This window comes from Prionailurus viverrinus, chromosome C1, assembly GCF_022837055.1.
Source record: "Prionailurus viverrinus isolate Anna chromosome C1, UM_Priviv_1.0, whole genome shotgun sequence".
Classification (NCBI taxonomy): domain Eukaryota; kingdom Metazoa; phylum Chordata; class Mammalia; order Carnivora; family Felidae; genus Prionailurus; species Prionailurus viverrinus.
This window is the reverse complement of record NC_062568.1, coordinates 213517026-213537890: the sequence shown is the minus strand read 5'-3', so window position 1 is coordinate 213537890 and position 20865 is coordinate 213517026. Positions and strand designations below refer to the sequence as shown.

Below are 20865 nucleotides of genomic sequence, written 5' to 3'. Positions count from 1 at the left end.
TGACTGAGGAAAGGGGGTCCAAGGGAGGCTGGGGGGGGGGGAGGGCAGGGAGGAGCCCAGGTGAGCACCCAGGTGCGCTCGCTTCTTGATCTGCCATGACTTGCTGTTTAAATCTTATAGCAGCCAAGACCTAAGGTAGGGAGCTAGCTTAAGAAATGCCCCCCTTCCCACTTTTTGTGGGAAAAGACTTCGTCCTGACCAAAGAATTTGGGTAACTGCACAAAGGTGAGAAACTGCAAAATCCCCCCAGGCACAGCCCCATGGCAGCCCGTGCGTTTGGACACGGCTGACCCGCTCTGGCTGCAGGGACAGCCGTTCTCTCTGCCACGCACCCCTCCTGGCATCCTCTGGGTGACAGAAGACGCGTGTCTCTGCCCTGTGACTGGCTGCCATGCTGGCCACGTCCCTGTGCGTGTTGGTCAGCCGCCGGAAACAACTTCACTCACGTCTAAGACACCCTCATGTCCTTCACTGGCTGAAGCGGGGCCCATGCTTGTCACATTCCGTGCCCGGAACAACTCCCCGTCACATTGGTCTTGGACAGTCCCACGGCTTGCTTAGGGACATGTGGCGGCCCCCGCAGGAGGACCCGGGCTCAGCCCTTCCAAGGCCCTCCAGGCCCCGGGAGCTGAGGGGTGGGGGCTGCACAGGGCTGGCTCCACGTGTGGCTACATGGGAGGGAGGAGACCCAACGCGATAGATCCATGGAGCAGGGACCCTCGTCCCCCACTTATGGCTCAGTGTTCTGGGGGGCGTGCAACTGAGGGACTGAGCCGGCAGGCCCTCCCCACCCTCGCCCATGTGACGTGCTGCTGAATGGCACCTGTCCTGGGCACTTGTCTCTGCCCTGTGGCACAAGTGTGTCCCAGCCCCATAAATGGTGACTTGGAAGTCAGAGTCTGGATCCTGAGGAGTCCTGTTTCCTACCTGGTGAGCATTGCGGTTAGAAAGTCAGAAGGTCAACGATGGCTTTATGGCGAGGAAGGGCCTGGCGGGATGGGCACTCCCCAGGCACCGGCGTGGGCAGTGGTGTCCCTGCCAAGTCCCCGCTCCTTTATGACCGGGATTCCAAGATGTAAGAAACAAAAAAACTCCCCAGAGCAGCCTCCTTCAGTCAGGTTCAGTGGCAGGACCACTGGGCCCAGCGTGGCTCTGTCCCAGGTACCGCCAGCATTTTTTTAACTCGGGTCAGGACTTTTCTGGCTTCAGATACGTTTTCCCAGATCTTGTGTTTAAGGGAATGGAAAACTGGCATTCAGATACAGGACGTGTTTAAACCCCGTCTTCCTATTCCATTCTGTGACTTAAGTCCCTTCCAAAACCCAAATCCGTGGAGACGACGCACAGTACACGGCTCTGACCTCTCGCGTTGTCCTTCCCAGTTGGAGAAGAAGCAGGCCCTCCCGCCGTTCCAGCCCCAGATAACCGACGAGTACGGTCTGGACAACTTTGACACCCAGTTCACCAGCGAGCCCGTGCAACTGACCCCTGACGACGAGTAAGGCCTCGGGAGGGAGGCGTGGCGAGGCAGGGGGAAGGCTAGGGCGGGGCCTGTTGGGCGCTAGGAGGCTCTCCGCTGGGGGCGGGGCCTTCTGGGGGCGGGATGCCGCAGGCTGTGGGCGGGGCTGTGAGGGGCTAGGAGGCTACGGGCAGGGGCGGGGCTTGCTGGGGGCGGGGCCGTAGGGGCCTCATTGGGGTTGGGGCGGAGGCTGGCGTGTCATGGCGGGGGGCGGGGCCTGCCGAGGGGGCGGGGCTGACCCAAGCCCGCGCTGTTCTGTGCACCCAGGGACGTCATAAAGAGGATCGACCAGTCGGAGTTTGAAGGTTTTGAGTACATCAACCCGTTACTGCTGTCCACCGAGGAGTCCGTGTGAGGCCGTCTTCTGTGTCATGGACACGTCTGTGAATGACCCCTTCACTCTATCCTTAACCACAGCGCATGCATGCCAGGCTGGGCGCGGGGCTCCGGGCGCGGCCAGGGAGGGACGCTTGCCGCTGAGACCGCGGACGGGGGCGTCCCGCCGGCGCTTCTCGGGGCGGACCGGTCTCGCGTCTGGGCCCGCGCGGCCGGCTTCGTGCTGGAGGAACCTGCTTCTTGTGCCTGCGCCGCGGAGGAGCCGCGGTGACCGTGTCCGAGGGACAAACTGCCCCACGATTTCGAAGGTGCACACTTTCCACAGAAACAGAACTGACCTGCTCCGCCAGGAGAGTTAGCCTGTAACGTCCTGAGGAATAAAATGTGCCCATGATGTCGAAGCCTGCCTTCCGTGCCTTTTTTCCTGCCAGGGGCGCCTGCCCGGCCTGGCAGGTGACATCGCACGGGCGGGCCGCAGCGGGCGGGGCCGTGCACCTGCAGGAGGCTAGGTAAGTTCCTGTCGCTGAGATTTAACACATATTTTGTTTGACTTTTGTTTTTAATGTTTGTTTTTGAGAGACAACGGGTGGGGGAGGGGCAGAGAGAGGGGGACACAGAATCCGAAGCGGGTTCCATGCTGGCAGCACAGAGCCCGACACCGGGCTTGAACTCAGGAACAGCTAGATCGTGACCTGAGCCGAAGTCGGACCCTTCACCGGCTGAGCCCCCCATGTGGCCCTTAACACGTAGGTGCTTGAACAGCGGTGCAGGCTGATGCAGAGGGCACGCCTCACCCAGAGTGGGGCATTGGATGGCAAGGGGCCGGGATCCTAGATCCTAACGCTGCTCCCCGAAGCTCCCGAAGACCACAGAAAAGGGAGAAAATGGAACTAAACTCGCACAAAATACTTCTGAAAACACTAAGCAGCGCCTACGTGATGTCTTACGTATTAAATTTTTTAAAACTATTTGTATCAGTAATAATGATGCTCAGAATTGGGAAGTTTGAACAGATCTGTGTGGGCGGCCGTCCGCTTACGGAATAAGTCTGGAACACCCACACGCACGCTCCTGACACAGCCCGCCTCCTGCCCCCATGACCTGCCCAGGTGGCACGCGCCCATCACCCTCCTCCTCGGATGAATGCCAAACTGAAGGTTTTCTAAAAGGAGGTGAGCCGCCTCCAACACGCTCCTCGCAGCTCGAGCCCCGGGCAGGGCGTGGGAGGGCTCCTCTTCCACCCGCCGGACACACCGAGTGTCCCTCTGCCCACTTGTGCTCCGTCACCCCACGCACCGCATCCCCCGCGCACCAGGGCTCGCCTCCGCACCCCGCGGCTGGGGGTTCGGGGCAGGAGATGGTGGTGGGAGAAGTGGAAACGAGGGGGCGCCTGCGTGGCGGTGCCCCCGTCCTGCCCTGACTCCGGCAGATGAGCCGACTCGCGTGCTCAGGGCGAGGCACCACCGACCCACAGCCCCCGGCCGCCCGTGGCCTCTGGACCCTCCCACCCCGGTTGCAGAGCAGCCTTTACACGACACGGACACTCGCCCCAACCGGCACCTCAACCGCAACCCGGAAGTGTTGCCTCCGAAGACCGAAATTCAGGACCGCAGAGCAGATGCGGGAGCCAACTTCGGGGTCTCAGTGTCACAGCCGGTGGTGACGCCCAGTAGCACGGCTCCTGTCGGAGGGCCACGCGGTCACTCGTGACTGGTGAGCAGCGCCCGGGGACGAGCGGACGTCACCTGGGGAGGGTGAGACCCCCAGCGCGCCCAGGAAAGGGATAACGTCCCCTGAGAGCCCCCTTCATCCTGATGGGGGCCATTTGCCACAGTGGGTACAAGGACAACGTCTGCAGGGGCCCCGGATTTGTCCCCATTTGCAGCACGTATTTCCCTGCCACGGTGCCACCAGCTTCCCAGTTACCAGCGTGGCCGCTCCCGTGCGAACGTGTGCAGCGTGCTGCTTGTGGCCAAAGTATAGATTAAGGTGCAGGACAGATTGAACGGGGGGTCGGAGACAGCCATCCCGACATTTGCCAACGGCTCTGGGCCCCGAACGGCGCGCGTCCTTCTGCTGGCCCGAGGAAACCGGAGCCGCCGCGTGGTCTGTGCGGTTACGAGCCGTGTGGCTGGCCGCCTGCCTCCTGCAGACGATGCTGCCGCCCTCGGGCCCAGGCCGTCCGGACTCTGCCCCTCTAGCACAGGCTGCAGTGAACACACTTGATCTTATTTTCGTCAACAGTGGATGTTTCTAGGAAGCAGCAGTTTTTTAAAAAACAGGCTTTATTTAGAGCAGTTTCAGGTTCACGTGAAAATGGCAGGGCAGCTGCAGAGCCCCCCCCCCCCCGCGCACCCCCCACCCTCGTGGTCCCCCTCCGAGAGGCTGCAGGGACGCGGCATCGTCTCCAGGGTGCCACGTGTACGTCTCGGTGCTGGGCAGCACGCGGGTTTGCACAGAACGTTTCAGGACACGTATCTGCCACTTCAGCTCATGCAAAGTAGCCTCGGGCCCCGAGAGCCCCCCGGGCTCCCGATTCGTGCCCCTCCCCCCCGATTCGTGCCCCTCCCCGATCCTCTGGCCACCAGTGGTCTTCTTCCCGTCTCCGCGGTGTTGCCTTTCCCAGAAGCTCCCCCAGTTGGAGTCCCGTCCCAGGTAGTAGTCTTTTCAGAGCGGCGTCTGCCACCCGGTCCCTCCGTGGTCTTTCCATGGCTTGTGTGACCCGCTTCCCGCTGCCGGCGCTCTACAGCCACGTGGCTGTGGTGGGGACGAAGAGGTCACCAGAGCCCGTGGGCCACCAGCACCAGAAGGAAAACTACCTATACGGTCTCGTGCCCCATTTTCCACTTGCCCCGGAAGCCAGAACAACACAGGGCTGGTGCAGAATGTTCCGGCAGGCCGGCCTGCCCACTGCCGGTGGCGCCTGGCCCGTTCCCTGCCCTGAAGTTCCCCACTGGAGGAGACGCCGCCCGCCGGTGAGGTCCGGGGTGCCTCACAGTGATTCTCTTCACCCTGTAGCAGTCTGCGCCGTGCAAGGAACAAGTTCATCCGGGGAATTAAAACACGGTGCGAGCGCAGTCCGCGGAGGCGGGAGAATGCCCTGCCCCCCGCCCGTCCACCTGTCTGTAGACATGGCCGACTCTGGGACAGATGCCTAGTTTGCTCGCGAGAGTCTCCGCTCATCTGCGTGGGCCTGGGCCCGCCCACCGAGGGGCTCTGCCCATTTCCGACTACAGGAAAGCACCCCGCTTCCCGAAAGCCAGAAAGGATCCTGTGTTTCGGCCTCAAGACGAACTACCTACAACGCCAGCAGTCCACACGGACACGTTTTTTAATAGGCAGCTTCCAAAACGGTTCTGGCAGGTGGAGTCAGGGCCTCGGCCCACGGGGCTCACGCAGGTCAGTCACCACACCACGTCCTCTGCACTCTCCTCCAGGCACTGAGCGAGGTGGTTGTCGATGTCCAGCTGGGCCAGCCTGCAACAGGGAGATGGTCACTCACACAGAGGGAAGGGCACCCAGCACACACGTTTCCCGCCCTTCCCTCTGCTGACAAGCACAGCGAAGGTCAGCCAGAGAGAAACCCAGTCTCCACAGCTGGTCAGAACCCAGGGGAAGGTCCTGGGGGGGGGAGGGGGCACCAACCAGAAAAGGCCCTTCCCCAATCCTGTCCCTTGGGGAGGTTTCTCTGGGCCCAGGCGCTCAGTGCACCTGCCACGTGTCCGTCAGACACGTTCTCGAGGCTCACGCAGACTCCTGCCTCTGAGGCTGGGGGGTGGGGGCACCCTGTGTCTGAACGAACCCCCCAGGGCATTCTGGCCCCGACTCGGCTTGAGAGCCTCACGGCTCCCAGCCGACTGCTGGGGCTGGGGCCTGAGAGCCCGTCCCCAGGAAAGGGGATCGGCAGAGACTATCAGCGGTGCAAGAACGGGCCAGCGGCTCCTCCGTCAGGCCTCACGGTCTTCCTCGTGCCCACCCCCCCAGAGGGCTGAGCCCCCCGACTGCAAGCGGCGTAGCTCCTGTGTCCGCTGCAGCGCGGGGTCTACCTTACCTGGTGGCTGGCCGCCCCGCAGCTCCCGGGCCCCCTGCTACCGGCCACCCCCGGACCAGGCCCCCCTCGTCCAGCCCTGCCCGTGCTCCGGACGGGCCCAGCCTCCTCCGTCTCCCTGGGCTCGGCAGCCTGGATGACGACCCCTTTCACGTTGGGACTCGAATGTCACCCACAACCTCTGCCCCAGCCCGGGCATGTGTCATGGCGGCCGAGGCCCCACCCGCACCTTAGAGTAGAAGACATGGGTCCTGCCCCAACAGCCCTCCCCACCGGGGCTCCCCAGGTCTCCATCAGTGGCTGACGGAACGGCCGCCTCATACAACGTCCTGAGTCCTGTCGGGACCTCTGGAGACGCCTGTGGGACATGGCCTCTGAGGGGATTTGCCCAGATGGCTTCTCTACTCTCAGAGGCCTCCCAAGATGGGACCTTTCCCCTGCCCACATCTAGGGCCATCCTGGTCAGCTGGCCAAGTTCGCCGGCCAGAGGGGAAAGGCCCTTACCCGGGGCATCACCGCGAGGCCCTGAGGGCCACAGCACCGCCCTCACCCTGTGGCTCGGGGAGCCCATGCCCGTTCTGGTGGCCGTCGGCCGCCCTCTCAGACCCTGTAGGCGGCTCGGTGTGCTCTGAAGTCCCTGGGGCTCCTGCGGGCTCTCTCCGAGGCTGCCAGAATATTCTAAGGTCTGCACCAGGTCACCTTGTCTGGGGTGTTTGGGAGGTACCCTCTGGGCCCCTTCGGACCTCCCCCTGGTGAAAGAGCTTTGTCTCGGCCAGACCCGTTCTACAGTCCCTGCAGCAGCTTGTCCCAAGGCAGGCCTGCCTCGCTGTCACATGGGAACCCAGTGTGTGGACAGCTGGCCCGGCCGCACAAGAGGAGACTCAGCCCAAGATCCTCCGCTGGCTTCCGACTCAAACAGAGCGGGCTCCGTGTCTGGCAGCTTGAGGGGCCTCGGAGCCGCAAGACGCCAACAAGCCAGGCTCTCGTGGAGCACAGGGGACACCGCTCAGCTTCCGGTTTCCACGTCTTCACGTCAGCTGGCCCACGGGAGCCTGTTTTCCCAACCGTGTGTGTGTGTGTGTGTGTGTGTGTGTGTGTGTGTGTGTGTGTGACTCACGGGCATCAGAAAGTACACGGGGCACCGGGCGCGGCAACAGGCACATCTTCAGGGCACGGGGCTCACACCCGGTCTGGCGAACCCAGTACGTGGTCGTCTGTCACACTGAAGAATAAAGCAGTGCCCCGAGTGACCTGGAAAACGCTAAGGCTTTGAGAAGATCAGCAAGTTTGTCCTCAGGCGCGTCTGACGATACTCCGCCAGAATCGCTACGGGCGTCTGTCCCCCCCGGGGACGAACACGGAGAGCAATGCATGACTTCGGTTTCGGGGGAGAAGTTCCCAAGTCGGGCGGCTGGCTGGTTGGGCCAAAAGAGTGTGTGACTCTTGGCGTCAGGGATCATGAGTTCGAGCCCCACGTTGGGTGTAGAGTTTACTTTAAAAAAAATTTTTGGTTTTGAATGAAAGATATTACATTTAAAAAATTCCCAAGAATTACTAAAAGCCCACGCTTTTCTAGAAAAGTCACAAGACAATTTGACAGTTCGATTACCGTGTCCACCTGCTAACCCGGGCCCTCCCAAGGCCCAGTTTGTCTCCTTGCCCCGAACATCCCACAAAGGACGTGAGCCTTCGCTTCCAGTGACCCGGGATGTCTGTTGTCCCCAGTCACAGCCACAACCTGAGGGGTGTGCTCTGGCCCACGGACCCTCTCCCTCGTCAAGTGGAAGAACGTGCCACGGCGTTTCCGACGCGCGGAGACATGAGCCCAAACGCGCCGACACCTACTTTGGGAAAAATGAGGCGCGCTCCCAAGTCTTCCTTCGACTGCTTACAAAACTCGAAACTGGAACTTTTCTGTAACGTCTCCGTCGCTGGAAGTCTGTTTTTTAGACTGTGCAGAAATGCCAGCATGCCAAGGACAAAAAGGACCCCCTAGAACAGGAGGACAGTTGGGGCACCCCGACCGCATCAGCTCTCCAGAAAACGATTTCCCTCCGGGGCTCCCGAAGGTACCTCCGGCCCCTGGGTTTCTGTGGATGGGGATGAGTCAGGAAATCAGGAGCACCCCCGGTTTAAAGGTGCTCACTGCTTTGTCAGAACGGGCAAGCCAGCCCCAAACACCGGTTCTAGCAAGAGGCAGGCAGGACGGCGAAAGGCTGGGTCTGCAGACACTTTGCAGACCTGGCGCTCACACGACAGCCAGGGAACCTCCCGTGGGCCACCGGGCTCCCTTCTCCATACCCGGCAGGTGGCTTCCCCTGCCGGGGCCTCACCCACTGCCTCACCCGACCCGTGGGCTCCTCGAGGAGATGAGCACGGGGGTGCCGGGCCCACCCCCAACACCAGGCTCTCAAAGGCTTGTTGTGATACAAAGCGCAGCCTGGAGAAGCCCCGACAGCTGAGCACAGACGGGACATCGTCTCTCTGATTAGAAGGTCGGGTCTAAAGGCCTTCCCGTGCGGGCTCCGCGCTGCCTATTCTGACAAGGTTTGCTGGTGTTTGCTCTGTCGTCAGCGGCTCCATTGTCTTCACCGTCCTGGGCTGTTTTTGCTTCCGGGGACCAGGGACGTGACCCGCGACTTAAGGACACCGTTCTCCCAGCCACGCGAGGTCCGGTGCTGGTCCGCTTACTGAACCTGCTGTCCATTCACTTCACTTGACCGGGATCCTTTTGATAATCCTGACCCCTGTGACCCCGTCTGTGTCCTGAGCTGTGTGACACACGGCCCACGAGCTGGGCGTCTGGAGATTAATATCTTAACAAAATTGGAGCCACTCCCCTTACTTAAAAAAAAAACTTAAAAGATATACACCAAGTTTTTAAAGAACAAAACACCTCTACACACAAAAAGTCATTTTTAAAACCACTGGGAAGGTACCGGTGAACTATGTACACAGGAAACTGCTTGGTGACCCCACAGTCTGGCAGTCACCACAGGGACCCTGTGTCAGGGTGGACCGGCTTAGAGGCGGGGGAAGAGGTTCGGTGCCCCACGGGCCGTGGCGTCCTCTCCAGGGAGGAGAGGGCCGGCGGACCCCCAGACCTGCCCGTCTCCCGAGGCGTGCAGTCCCTGCGCGCCGCGCACTCCGCCCGCACGAACTACTGTTTGAAGGGCCCACAACTGAGCTCGGGCACCCTGAACCCCCTAAAGCCCGCTGTGGTTTCCAAACAGGGCTGGGGTCCGCAGAGGCGGAGGGAGGCCGAGGGCGGGGCGCACTCACCCGGGGGCGAAGTCGGTCTGGCACATGGGGCAGGTCCGCAGGGTCGGCGCCGCCTCCCACGGTCGCTCCCGGGCGCCGGGGGTCCCGCGGGGCTCAGGCCCCAGACGTCGCTGCGGGGACCGGGCGGGGGACCCCGGGCGCCCCCCGGCCCCAAGGAGCAGCTTGTAGCAACGCCCTGAGCCCCCACCTCCGCTCGGGGCCGGCGGGAAGGGCGTCCAGGAAAAGCTGTGGGGTCCCACGGTGAACACCTCGGGGGACGCGGCACGCTCGGGACCGCGTCCAGATTCCTGCCAAATGGGGTCGACGGGCCGCGTCATTGGTGCCTGGGCGCCTCCGGGGCCAGGGACACACACACACCCGGCCACCCCGGGGGTCCCCCCGACGCACCGGGTCGGGGAAGGCGGGCAGCGGCGGCAGCTCTCCGTCGGGGTTCAGATCCGCTCTCGCAGCGCGCAGCAGCTCCGCCCACGGCCGCGCGCACTCGCCTCCGTCCTCCGGGAGGGGCCCCGCGCGGCCACTGAGCGAGCAGAGAGACCTCAGTGGGGGGCGCTCCGCAGGGGGCCCGTGGGGAGGGGGCTCGGGGAGGGCGGGTGGGAGCGGGAGGACCTCGGCGGGGGGGTGGGGCTGGAGCGGGGAGACCTAGTGAGCGTGCGTCCCGCGGGGGAGGGGGCTGGCGTGGGCGGGGAGGGCTGGGGGGGAGCGGGGAGGGGGGCGCGGGGGAGGGTGACAACCCCGAGGGGGCGGAGCGAGCCGGGTTCCGGGAAGCACACACGGGCCTGCCCCCAGCGCCCCGCGCCCCCTTCTCCCGTCCCGCGGCCCCCGGCCTCACCCGCCCCCCGAGGACGGCCTCCGGCGGCGCAGCCCCAACCGCGGCCTCCGCGCCGCCTCCATTCGTCTCGAGCCGCGCGTCCGGCGGAAGTGGGCGGCCCGCCGCGGACCCCGCCCCCGAGACAGGCCCCGCCCCCGGCCCCCGCAGGGCTCCCCGCCGGCTCCCCGGCCCCTCCCTGCGGGGACAGGACCCGGGCCCCCGTCCCGCGCGCCAACCTCCCGCCTGGGCGCCGTGGACCCGGGCCCCCTCCTCGACCTGACCCCACCCCGCCCTTGTGCGCGCTGGGAGCCGCGCTTTGCACCCACCCCAGCGCACCCCACAGCCTGCTCCTCGCGGCCCCGAGGCGGCCTCGCCTTTGGGACACCGTCAGGGAGGAAGGGGTTCTGACCTCAACATTTGGGGAGACTGAGGCCAGGGGTTCCTCCTCTAACCAGAGGTGGGACTGAGGGAACTGATTTCCAGCTGCAGAGGGACGTGGGGGGGACCCATCTCGCGCTGCCCCCCCCCCCCCGGTAGGTTTGGGGTCTGCAGAGGTTTGGGAGGAGAAACCGTACATGAAGTCAGGCCAGGGGCCCCTCCGCATCCGCCCCCGGCAGCCACCCTCAGTTAAAGCCCACCTGGCCCATTGCCTGGGCCCGCCCTGGCTCTCCCCCCTCCCGCCGCAGGGGTCAGCTCGGACCCTCAGCTTCCCTCTCAGTCCAGGCGGAGAAAGGGACTAGCCTCCTTAGGACCATCGAGTTTTCCTAATAAAGGGAGGAACCTGGTTTTTTTTTAATTAAGGGGGGGGAAAGTGAGGCAACAAGGTCCAGGTGGCCAGCCAAGTTGGGGAGGGGGCCTCTAGGGGAGGGCCTGTGGGGGCTCCTGGAGATCTGGCTGGGGGGCTCTCGCAGGCGAGCCCCCAGCCCACCACTTGGTGGCAGCAAACGTCCAGGCACCCTCCGCTGCTGCTGCTCCGGGGGAGCCCTGTGCCCCGTGGGCCCCAAGACGGGCCCCTGGGTGACCCCCCACCTCACCGGGGCTGGAGTGCGCAGGGAGCCGGGGGGGGGGGGGGGGGGGGCGGAAGCTCCCCTCCGTGGACACGTGGATGTCACTTGAGGCGCTGGGACCCCAGCGGCTTTGGAGCTCTCCTCTTGCACCCCCTTCCTCAGGGCTCCCACGGCCCAGTTCCAACCCTCCTCACCCTGGCCCCTCTGTGCGTCACGGTCCTGCCCTCCGCCAAGCCCAGGTCTTGGGCACCCCCCCTTCACTGCAAACTCCAGTCCCAAGGCCCCCCATCCTGAGGTCAAGGTCACCCTTCATCCAGCTGCCAGGACAGACCTTCACCGGGGGGGGGGGTGGGGGGGTGGGGTGGGGGGACGGGCCTGTTCGCCAATGCTCCCTGAATGTCTACCTGTGTCGGGGACTATCATAGATACTAACGCCCCCCGGGGAACGAGGCAGGGTCCTCACCCCCAGAGCCTGCCCACTGATGGAAAACAGACCCCACGTGCATAAGCCAGCAGAGCTGCAAGCAGGGGGTCCCGGGAGTCCCTAGAGGAGGCGACCTACCACGGGGCCTGCTCCCAGGGTAGGGAAGCCCAGACGGACCCCGGGCATGCAGGCCGCAGGAGCCCGGCAGCCCCGGGACTGCCCAGCAGCTCGTGTCAGGGGTTCCCACGTGCCCGGCTTCAGCCTCCACAGCCTCGAAGCCTTTGATGGAAACGCCAGCACTTCTGCGGTCCGGGCCACGGGGACATGCGGGAGGGCCGGCGCCACGCCTGAGGCAGAGGAAGGCGCTGACTTCTCTCCGGGAGCTGAGCGCCGCGGTTCAGTGTCCCAACTATTCCTGCCCCTTCCAGTGCCTTCCTCTGTAGACCTCACACGGCCTGGGCTCCTGACCAAGAAAGGCAGAGCAAGGCATTGGCAGGGAGACTACTGCCCTGGCCTGAAGGTAGGTGACCCCCCGGTGAGGGCAGGTGTCTCCGGTGAGGACAGGTGACCCCCTGGTTAGGGCAGGTGACCCCTGGTGAGGGCAGTCGTGCCCCGGTGAGAACAGGTGCCCCCGGTGAGGACAGGTGGCCCCCTGGTTAGGGCAGGTGACCTCTGATGAGGGCAGGTGACACCCTGGTAAGGACTGGTGCCCCGGTGAGGGCAGGTGACCCGGTGACCGCGAGCCAAGGGAAAGAGTCAGGGCCTGACAGAGCCTGGCTGTGGCCTAGGGCCCAGAAGGGCGGGGGGCACCCGTTCTCCAGCCCAGGGGGCCTTGCTTGCCCTTGGCTGCCAAGGGAGAAGCCCGGGTCCCCAGGCCAGGCCGGCGCCGCCTGGGGAGCAGAGGCCCTCCGGGAGCCAGAGCACCGTGTACAACTCGTCCTCCTGGGGGCTCCTCCTCCCTGGTTTCATCCGGCTCCCGGGGATCAACTCCCCCCATCCCGCCGGCGCCCACAGCCTGGGACGCTTCCACGGACAACGGAGCTGGGGTGACCCGCCAGGCGGGGGGCAGGTGCTGGCGCCTGTCAGGAAGCCCTGCCCCTCCCCCTCTCTGCCACCGCCTGCGCGACAGACAGCTGCCCGCTGCCCGTGCCCGCACAAGGACCTTTTGCACGGGGAGTGGAAGCGCCAGGTCCCCCGACGCAGCGGCGGTGTGGGACAGGAGAAGGTCGGACGTTGAACTTGATTGAAGGCTCACGTTTTCTGGGCCGCCCGCCGCGGTGACAGGCAGCTCTGATCGTGACGGATGCCCGCCCTGCGGAGACAAGTTCCGTACGAGCCAAATTCGCGTCTACGAAGACCGTCTCCGCGAGAAGAGGCCCCCTCGGGCAAAGCAGCAAGTGCAGGGCAGGGGTGCGGGAGCCCGCAGCCGGCAGCCCACTCCGAGCTCTCCCCGGCTCCGTCCGCAGGGCAGTGCTGGCATGCGCGTGATGGGCCGGTGCCACCCCCTCCCGGGTGCCGGGTCCAGCGTGGGACATGTGCGGCCGGGCGGTCAGGGGCCCCTCGCTCCCGCCACCTTCCACCACCAGGGAGCACAGGTCTCGGCTCCTGGTGCTCTCAGAGCCAGGTGGGTGCGGGTTCCTCGCTCCCTCTGGGGGAGCGAGACCGACCTCCCACAGGTGCCGATGTCCCCGGGAGCCCGGCCGAGGTTCCCAATCAGACCCTGCTCCGAGGCAGGGCTTGAGCCTCGCGAGGCCTCTAGCCACATCCTGGCCCGGAACGAGCTGGGGCGGTCTAAGCCCCCCGCCCCCTCCTTGGATTTGGGGGGGGGGGCGGTTCTGCCCGCGGGCCACCGTGCAAATGGGGTCAGCACGGCACACATGGGCGGAACAGGGGCCGAAGCTGGCGGGCACGACCTGGAGAGCCCTGGAAAGCGGAGCGGCCTTGTAGGTGACGCTGGCCGTGGGCGGCGCGTGTTCACGGCGGCGGCCGCCGCCTCCCTTGCCGCGTGACAGGACAGCAGGGCTCCCGCTCGGGGTGCCCCGGCCGTGCCTGCTCTCCAGGTGAGGACGGCCCGGAATGCCGGGCCGCCTCCTCCGCAGAGTTCGGCCCTCTGACGAAGCCAGGCGCCGGGCTCCGCTGGACCACACCTGCCGGCCGGCGTGTGCCAGGCTGGCAAGCCTGCCCGCAGCCAGGCAGAGGCATCCGTGGGCGTGCGGAGTGCCTGGTAGACGGGCCAGATTGAAGCAGTTGCCTGGGAAACATCGCAGGATCTGTCGGGCGGCGGTGGGTGTGTGGGGCCCGCTCACCGGTTCTGGAACAAGGGCGTGCGCGGCCTCCTCCAGGGGTCCCCTCCCGGCCGCAGAGGGATGGGCGTGGACGGCCGGGACCCGGCGGCGGGCAGCGGGCTGCAGCCCCTGCTCTACGAGCCCAAAAGCCAAGAAACAGCTGGGCGTTGGCACGGGAGAGACGGCGGCCCCGTTTCCGAGCCCCCACCTCTCTCCGGGACTAGTTTCCGAGCCCTGCTTCCAAGCCTCCCCACCCCGTCCCAGCGTCCCGTAGAACCTTGTCACTGCCGTGAGGTCCCGCGTCCCGCGCCCCCTGCCCCGTCCTGCGCCCATGCCCTCTGCACAGCCACACCGGCCCTGCCTGTGTCCCCGTGTCTCCGGCTCAGGCTTCTGCCCCCCACCGGGCCCCCTGCTGACCCTCGGGCTCTGCTCCGGTGCCCCCCGCGCAAAGAAGCCTTCCTGAGCCACCTGAAGCTCCTCCACAGGCCCTCCGTCCACCGGGAGGCCGGGGGTGCAGCTACCTTCCCGGAGGGCCAGCCTGCCGTCTGCCCCCCACCGTGTCCCCAGAGCCTCCGGGGGTGCCGGCCGAAAGGGGGCCCAGACGGGACTCTTCGGCCGACCCCGAGTGTGAGCCGGGGGTGGGCGGCGCCGGGGGCTCTCCTCCTGTGGGGAGCAGGGGTCACGTCAGGGGGTCGAGCCACGTTGCACCAAACTGCGTCCGCTGGGAACCCGCGAATGGGACCCGATCTGGAGGCCGGGTCTCCGCGGACGGAATCAAGTTAAGAAGAGGCCGCGTTGGGTCAGGGTGGGCCCGCAGTCCACCCCGACTGGTGTCCTTGTGGGAAGAGGGAAGCTTGCCAGAGCGACGCGGCCCGGGGGCAGGAAAGGTCCTCCCCGGGGCCTTCGAGGGACGGCGGCCCTGCCCACTGTGAGTGGGGACTGTGGCCCCCAGACTGTGCGAGCACGGACTAGTTCTGTGGTTCTGAGCCCCCAGTCGTTTGTGCGGCAGCGTCGGGACACCGTCTGCTTCAGCACCCAGTGCGGTGCGGTCAGTCGGGGGCGACTGGGCATCCCCGACCCGCCTGTCTCACCCCCTGCCCGCTGACCACCCCCCAGAGCGGAGGAGGCCGCTGCCGCCTGAGAGTATGGCCCGGAGCAGGCCCAGCTCAGCCTCAAGCTCACGAATGTCCCAGGGGGCGCCCAGGACGGGGCGACAGGGGTCAGACCCACTCCCAGCGAGCGCGGGGCCTCCCCCGGCCTCCCCAGAGTGGGCATGGCTTCTCCGCAGGGACCGCTCGCTCGTCCCACCTGCTGCCTCCTTAGGACAACCCTGCCGGGGCCTTGACTTCCTGAGATGCCGGCAGGTCCCCGTGCCTTCCAGGCCCCCGGCCTCGGCCACCATGAGCCATGGCTGCGCGGCCACCACGAGCCCCCGTTTCTGTGAGGCCAATTTCCAGCCTGGCGCTGTGAGAGAGCTCTGACCTGGAAAGCTGTCATCCGCTTCCCTGGAGGTGTCCTTGAGTTGGCTCCTGGGGCACCTGCTGGGGCCCACAGTAGGGGGGGGGGTTCTCTGTCAGAGGAGCTGCTGGGCCTCAGCCTGGGCCTTCACTCCTCCCCTTCTCCCCTTCCTCCCTCTCCCTGTTCCTCCCCTTACCCTTCCACCTCCTCCTCCTCCCTCTCCCTGCTCCCCCTCCTCTCTCTCCCCTCTCCCCCTCCCCTCCTCTGCCTCCTCCCCTCCGCTTCTCCCCTCCTCCCCCTCCTCCCCTCCCCTCCTCCCCCTCCTCCCTCTCCGTGCTCCTCCCCTTCTCCCTCCCTCCTCCCCTCCCTCCTCCCCTCCCTCCTCCCCTCCCCTTTCCTTTATGCACCTCCTCCCACTTGACTTCTTTTCCTCTCTGTCCTTTTCTCCTTCTTCCCCTCCCCCTTTTTTGCCCCCACCCTGACCCTTCTTCTCTGGCCCCCTCCTCCATTTGAGGGCAGAGAGGCTGGGTCAGGGGTCAGTGGATGGTTATTTGACCTCCCTGGCAATGACAGGTAGAGGTCTTTGGGGGCAGGGCTGCTGGGCACGGGCAGGGGGAGCCCCCTCTCTCCTCTACCCCTACCCCCAGGGGCCAGGCACCTGGAGTTATTTATCAGCCTTTGAGTCTTACTGGGACCCTTTGACCAACCAGAGGGCCAGGCTGCCACCAGGGGTCACAGGGTTATCAGCTCGCGGCACAGTGAGGGACACTAGTCCCCAGCAGAGGGTCTGTGTCTCCGCTTGCCAGGTTTGGAGCAGGAAGCTGGTAGGGTTTTTGCCTGGCCCGGCGAGGGGGCCGGCAGGAGGGGCCAGGCTGGCTCTCTGACCTGAGACCCCTCAGCTTCACCCTTCAGGAAGCCGGAGCTGCAGGAGCCCCAGCCTCGCCCGCTACCGCTGCCCCGGGGCCTGGGCCTCAGGTAGGCGCTGAGCTTCTCCGACTCTGCTGCCTGGACCTTCCGGGGCCTGGCAACACCCCCTCGCCCCTGCACAGGCCAGAGGGCAGCCCTGGTTCCTGAGGGTCCCTTTTGAGGCCTGCAGGGGCCGTCCGGCCGGTGGGAGCCCTGGCACACCGGCCTGCAGAATCCCTTGTCTGAACTGGCCGCACACCCGCCCGGGGCCAAGCAGCGGGGGAGGGGGGGCACCCACGTAGGCAGCCGCCCCAAGTCCCCTTGGGCCACTGAAATGGGCCTGTCCTTCCTTCCCGCTGCCTGGGTCACGCTGTCTCCCCCGGGGCCTCACCTCTCCAGCCCTCAGTCTACAGCCTGTCACTCTCCAGCCCTCAGTCCAGGATGCGGAGGGAGGGGTCCCGGCTGGAGCGGCAGCCCCGGGAGACAGCCGGCCCCCCGGTCCCTGAGGCACCTTCAGGCCCAGCTGGCCGCTCAGAAGCCTGGGGAGGGGGTGCGTGATGGTTGAAAACACCCAGAGGGGAGGGAGGGAGGGGGCTGGGGAGGGAGAAGGGCACTGGGATCTGGAACACAGGACTCCTTTTGGGTTGTTGTCGGGGATGCGGGGAGGCGCAGGTGGTCCTGTCCCCCCCACCCCAGGTGGAGCTGGGAGGGCAGAACCAGCTGGCCACCGCGGAGGCCCCACCAGCAGCCCCTCTCCTCCCACGCCGCCTCCCCCTGTTCCCACGGGGAGTGTGGGGGCTTCCGTGTGGCCTGCACTCTGCTAACGCATCGCTGGGCAAGTCTCTGCTGCTGGCCACCCCGCCCCCGCCAGACGCCAGGCGGCCCAGCGGCCTCGGCACACATGGGTCATACGTGCCTGGCCCCTTCGGTCATCGTCCACCCCTTCGTGGAGGGCAGGGCGGGCAGCTGGGGCCTGAGCAGCAACCCCCCCCCCCCCCGGTCTCCCAGCTGTGGGGATGGTACCCCCGAGGTCCTGCCTGGGGTGGAGGCAGGGACAGGCCCCTGATTTCTCAGAGCCGTGGCAGAGAAATGCCATGGCAGAGCCGTGGCATTTCTCTGCTGGTGGCAGAGGTGAGTGTGTGTCAATGTGTGCTTCTCCCACACCCTGCCCTGCGAGCAGCCCCACTGAGGGGCCAGGGGCCTCAGGCCCAGCTCTCGCTTCGGGGGCACCAGCCTGCTCGCCCGTGTCCAGCCCCGCGGGGGAGGTGCCGTCATTCGGCCCCATTTACAGACGGGCCTACTGAGGCCAGGAGCCATCCGTCCCTTAGTCCTAGACCACGGGACAGTGAGCACAGAGCTGGGGCTTGAACGCAGCGCCCCCTCGCTGTTGTCTGGGCTCCTGGTCTCGCTGCCTCAGCGGCAGCCGGGGGGGCCAGGCATAGGAGTGGTTGGGGCCACAGCGCGAGGGGCGGAGCTGGGTGCCCAAGGCCGGGCAGAGCGTGAGGCCGACTCCTCCCGTTCGGGGGCTCCTAAGCTTTGGAGGGGCCTCTGCTGCACCCGCCTCCCCCAAGACCCTTGGGGAGCTGACTGTCCCCCCTGCTCTGCACCCATGCCCAGCCCCTCCCACCACCTCCTAAGATGCCCATCCCCCCCCACCGCCTCCTAGGATGCCCAACCCCCCCACCTCCTAGGATGGCCAGACCCCCCCCCCCCACACAGCCGCCAACAAGCAGCACCTCTTCCCCACGGAACGAGAGCATCTGGCTTTGGGGGGCGGGCAGTACAAAGAAAAAGCCACCAAGCCATGTGGACAGGGAGGGAAGATCTCCCAGGACTTCAGGCCACAGGGGCCCCCTGGGGACAAAGAGACGCCCCAGATGCCTGCCACTGCTGGGCAGCCTTCCCTAAGGGCCACAGCCCCAGGCCCCCTGAGCATCCAGAGTGGCCTGGAGTTGGTGGGTACGTGGCAGAGGGACAGCTGGGGTGGGTTCCAGCTGCCCTTGTCCCCACAGGCCGGGGCTTCCGGGGATAGCTGGTGAGGGACCTGTACTCAAGTGGTGGTGATGCCCCGCAGCACGGAGTCCTGTGAAACAGACCTGGGCCTCGCCACCTCCGCCGGCGTCCCCTGCTGTCACCTGCAGGCACTGTCCTCTCTCTGCTGGTCAGTTGTCCCTGATGCGCCCATCCTCAGACCTGCCCTTGCCATCGCGGCCTTTGTCCCCCTGTCGGCCCCTCCTCCCAGGTCACTGTAAATGACAGTAGCCCCCGTGGAAGTGTGAAAGAAAGTAGGCGAAATTAACTGTAATAACGTGTTTCATTTGAGCCCAACATCCCTAAAACATCACATTTCAACGAGGAACCCGCACGTACGTGATGAGCGTGTTGTCACACGTTCTCTGGTCACGCTAGATGTCTGGAACCAAGTGCAGGGCCCGTTGGCCACAGAGTGAGTGCTCGGGGGCCACGTGTGGTGGGCAGCACCGTGGACTGGGGGGCAGGGCCCTGAGGAGCCTGAGGAGCCCGTGGTCTCCACTCCGGGCATTTCCTGCCGCATTGAGGCTGCAGGCTCCAGCGAGGGGCTCCTGACTGTCCCCAAATCCCCTATTGACGTGCTTGGACACACTGCTGAGGGTGGGAGAAACCCCGGAGATTCGTCACCCCACCCGGGCCTTCTGTAGCCCAGCTGGGGGTGGGCCTGGGCCCTGAGAACGCCCTCCTCCGGGGAAAGCGAGGGTCCCTCTGGCCTCAGCCTCTCCATTCCTCCCCAGCCTGGCCTGAGAGCCAGCGCACCCCGGCAGGGGTGCTGACGCCCGCTGTCTCAGTCCGTCTGGGCTGCTCACAGATTACCGCAGACCGGGGGCTGCAAGGCTGAGATCCGGGTGCCGGCGGGGTCGGGGTCTGCTGAGGACCCTCTTCTGGGTCACAGATGACCGACTTCTTGCTGTGTCCTCACCCGGAAGAAGGGGCGAGGGAGCTCTCTGAGGTCCCCTCTCGAGGGCACTGATCCCATCATGGGGCTTCCCCCTTGTAAGCTACTCGCCTCCCAAAGTCCTCACTTCTCTAGTGGGGGCTTAGGTTTCAAGGTGAAACCTTGAATTTTAGGGGATGCAAATACACCGACCGCAGAGCGCCAGCTGGGTTCCAGGTGCCCTGCCAGCTACCACTCGGGCGGGGGGCACCCCGAGACCCAGGCTCCACCACTTGGGGGGAGGGCGCCCAGAGACCCGGGCTCTGACGTGCAATCACATGCACACCGGGGGGGGGGGGGCGGTGGGAATATCCTTACTCTGTCCAGGCCCTTTGCCAAGCTCACGAGACAGGTCACGAATTCAGAATTCTCAAGGAGGAAGTTCAAAGTGAAACAGTTTATCTTTAGAGAAACAACAGCGGCTGGCCGGCGGGCTGGCTGAGGCGGGAGAGGGACTCCCTTCCAGCATCTTCCATCAACTGCTGTTACTCCGTGAGGGTGAGACCCCTGCTCCACCTGGTGCCGGGGGGCCCAACCAGCCAGGGTAGGCCCTTCCCCAAGAGCAGGTGTTTGGGCCCCCCAGGGGTAAAGCCGGTCAGGAAAAACTACCCGAGGTTGGAGAGGGGTGCATTTTCCCTGAAGAGCCATCTTCGTGAAAAGGCATCCGTTGTCTTACAGATGCTGAAGGGGGGGTGGGGGGGCGCTCTGCCTGGTGTGAGGGAGCTCCAGCCTGGGCAGGGTCCTGGTGGGGGAGGCGGGCAGACCCCGCCTAGCATGGCGGCCCCGGGGTGGCCCGTCCCCGACACAGGGCGGAACAGAAGGCCTCTCCCCTTGGTCGCTTGGAGTGGAGTCCTCCCCAGCGCCCCTCGGCCTTCTCAGGTGTGGCCGATGGACACCGGAGCCGGAGGGGGCAGGACAGGAGCTCGGTGTTCCTACTGCCCGGCACCCCCACCCCGGCCAGGCTTCATCCTTGCTCCCTGGGTCCCTCGCGGCGAAGCCTTGGCTCCGCAGGGGGCCCTTCCGCCCACAGCCCGTGTTCCTGAGCGTGTGTTGGTGCGTGCGCATGGGCCTGTGTGTGTGTGTGTGTGCGCACTCCTCGTGCTCTCTCTCCCCCGGAGCTTTGACCGCGGGGTTCCCGTGGGGGAGACCGAGCCCAGAGGGCTCAGCCCGCTGCCCAGGGTGTGTCTTCAGCCTCAAAGCCCCCCTCCCAGGGGAGGAGCCGCTGGCAGGGCCCGGCTGGCAGGGGGGAGATCCCAGGGAGGGGCCCTTCAAGCCCTGCCCCCCGGTGAGAGCCGGCCGCAGCCCCGCCTCCTGCCCCCCTTCCTCCCTCTCAACTTTGCCCTCTCCCCCTCCCCTCTCCCTCTCCCCCTCCAGCAGGCAGATCCCAATCCAAACTTGTTAACCTCTCCCCGGCAGCCCTTCCAAGTTAAACATTACTCACGGAGATGAGAGCCTCTGGGCAGCGCTCGGCCTGGAGGTGGGGCGGTCTGTGGAAGGTGCTGGGCAGAGGCCAATGCCGGGCCCGTGGCCGCAGGACCTTCCCTGCCGTGTCCGTGGGGCTGTGGGAGGTGGCTCTGGGGGTGGCGGGCCAGGCAGCCTGCACCCCGTACCCAGGCCCTCCGGCCCCATGGCCAACTCCTAAAGTCACGGGCAGGGCAGCAGGCAGGGGGTCCCTGAGCAGGGTGGGGAGGGGCTGCCCAGGGACCGCGGAGGAGCCTGGCCAGGGCCAGGCGAGGGACTTCCTCTTGGCTGTCACTCCAGCCTGGGGACACAGCATTCAGAAAGGTAGCCTCGGCCACTCGGAATCTATTGTCCGTATCCAGT

The 20865-nt window shown here is 65.7% G+C and overlaps 2 protein-coding genes and 1 long non-coding RNA gene across 3 annotated transcripts in view; 1 reads left to right on the top strand and 2 right to left on the bottom strand.

Moving 5' to 3' along the window:
* PRKCZ (protein kinase C zeta) overlaps positions 1 to 2256 on the top strand; it is a 98605-nt gene extending 96349 nt beyond the window's left edge. The window contains exons 17-18 of the mRNA XM_047871673.1: positions 1383 to 1498; positions 1787 to 2256. Of these exons, the coding sequence (XP_047727629.1) occupies positions 1383 to 1498; positions 1787 to 1874 (204 nt within the window). The 3' untranslated portion in view covers positions 1875 to 2256. The remainder of the gene's footprint in view (positions 1 to 1382; positions 1499 to 1786) is intronic.
* A 2914-nt stretch (positions 2257 to 5170) lies between these two features.
* Positions 5171 to 10118, bottom strand: FAAP20 (FA core complex associated protein 20). The gene is made up of 4 exons (XM_047873240.1): positions 10015 to 10118; positions 9573 to 9702; positions 9186 to 9472; positions 5171 to 5332 (listed from the first exon to the last, which is right to left on the bottom strand). Exons 1-4 carry the CDS (start codon positions 10074 to 10076, stop codon positions 5260 to 5262), a joined length of 552 nt encoding a protein of 183 aa, XP_047729196.1. The 5' UTR covers positions 10077 to 10118; the 3' UTR covers positions 5171 to 5259.
* A 6206-nt stretch (positions 10119 to 16324) lies between these two features.
* Positions 16325 to 19801, bottom strand: LOC125173985 (uncharacterized). Its single transcript, XR_007155213.1, has 3 exons — positions 18444 to 19801; positions 18170 to 18319; positions 16325 to 16612 (listed from the first exon to the last, which is right to left on the bottom strand). It is a non-coding gene; the product is annotated as an uncharacterized LOC125173985 (long non-coding RNA).
* Positions 19802 to 20865: the final 1064 nt, after the last annotated feature.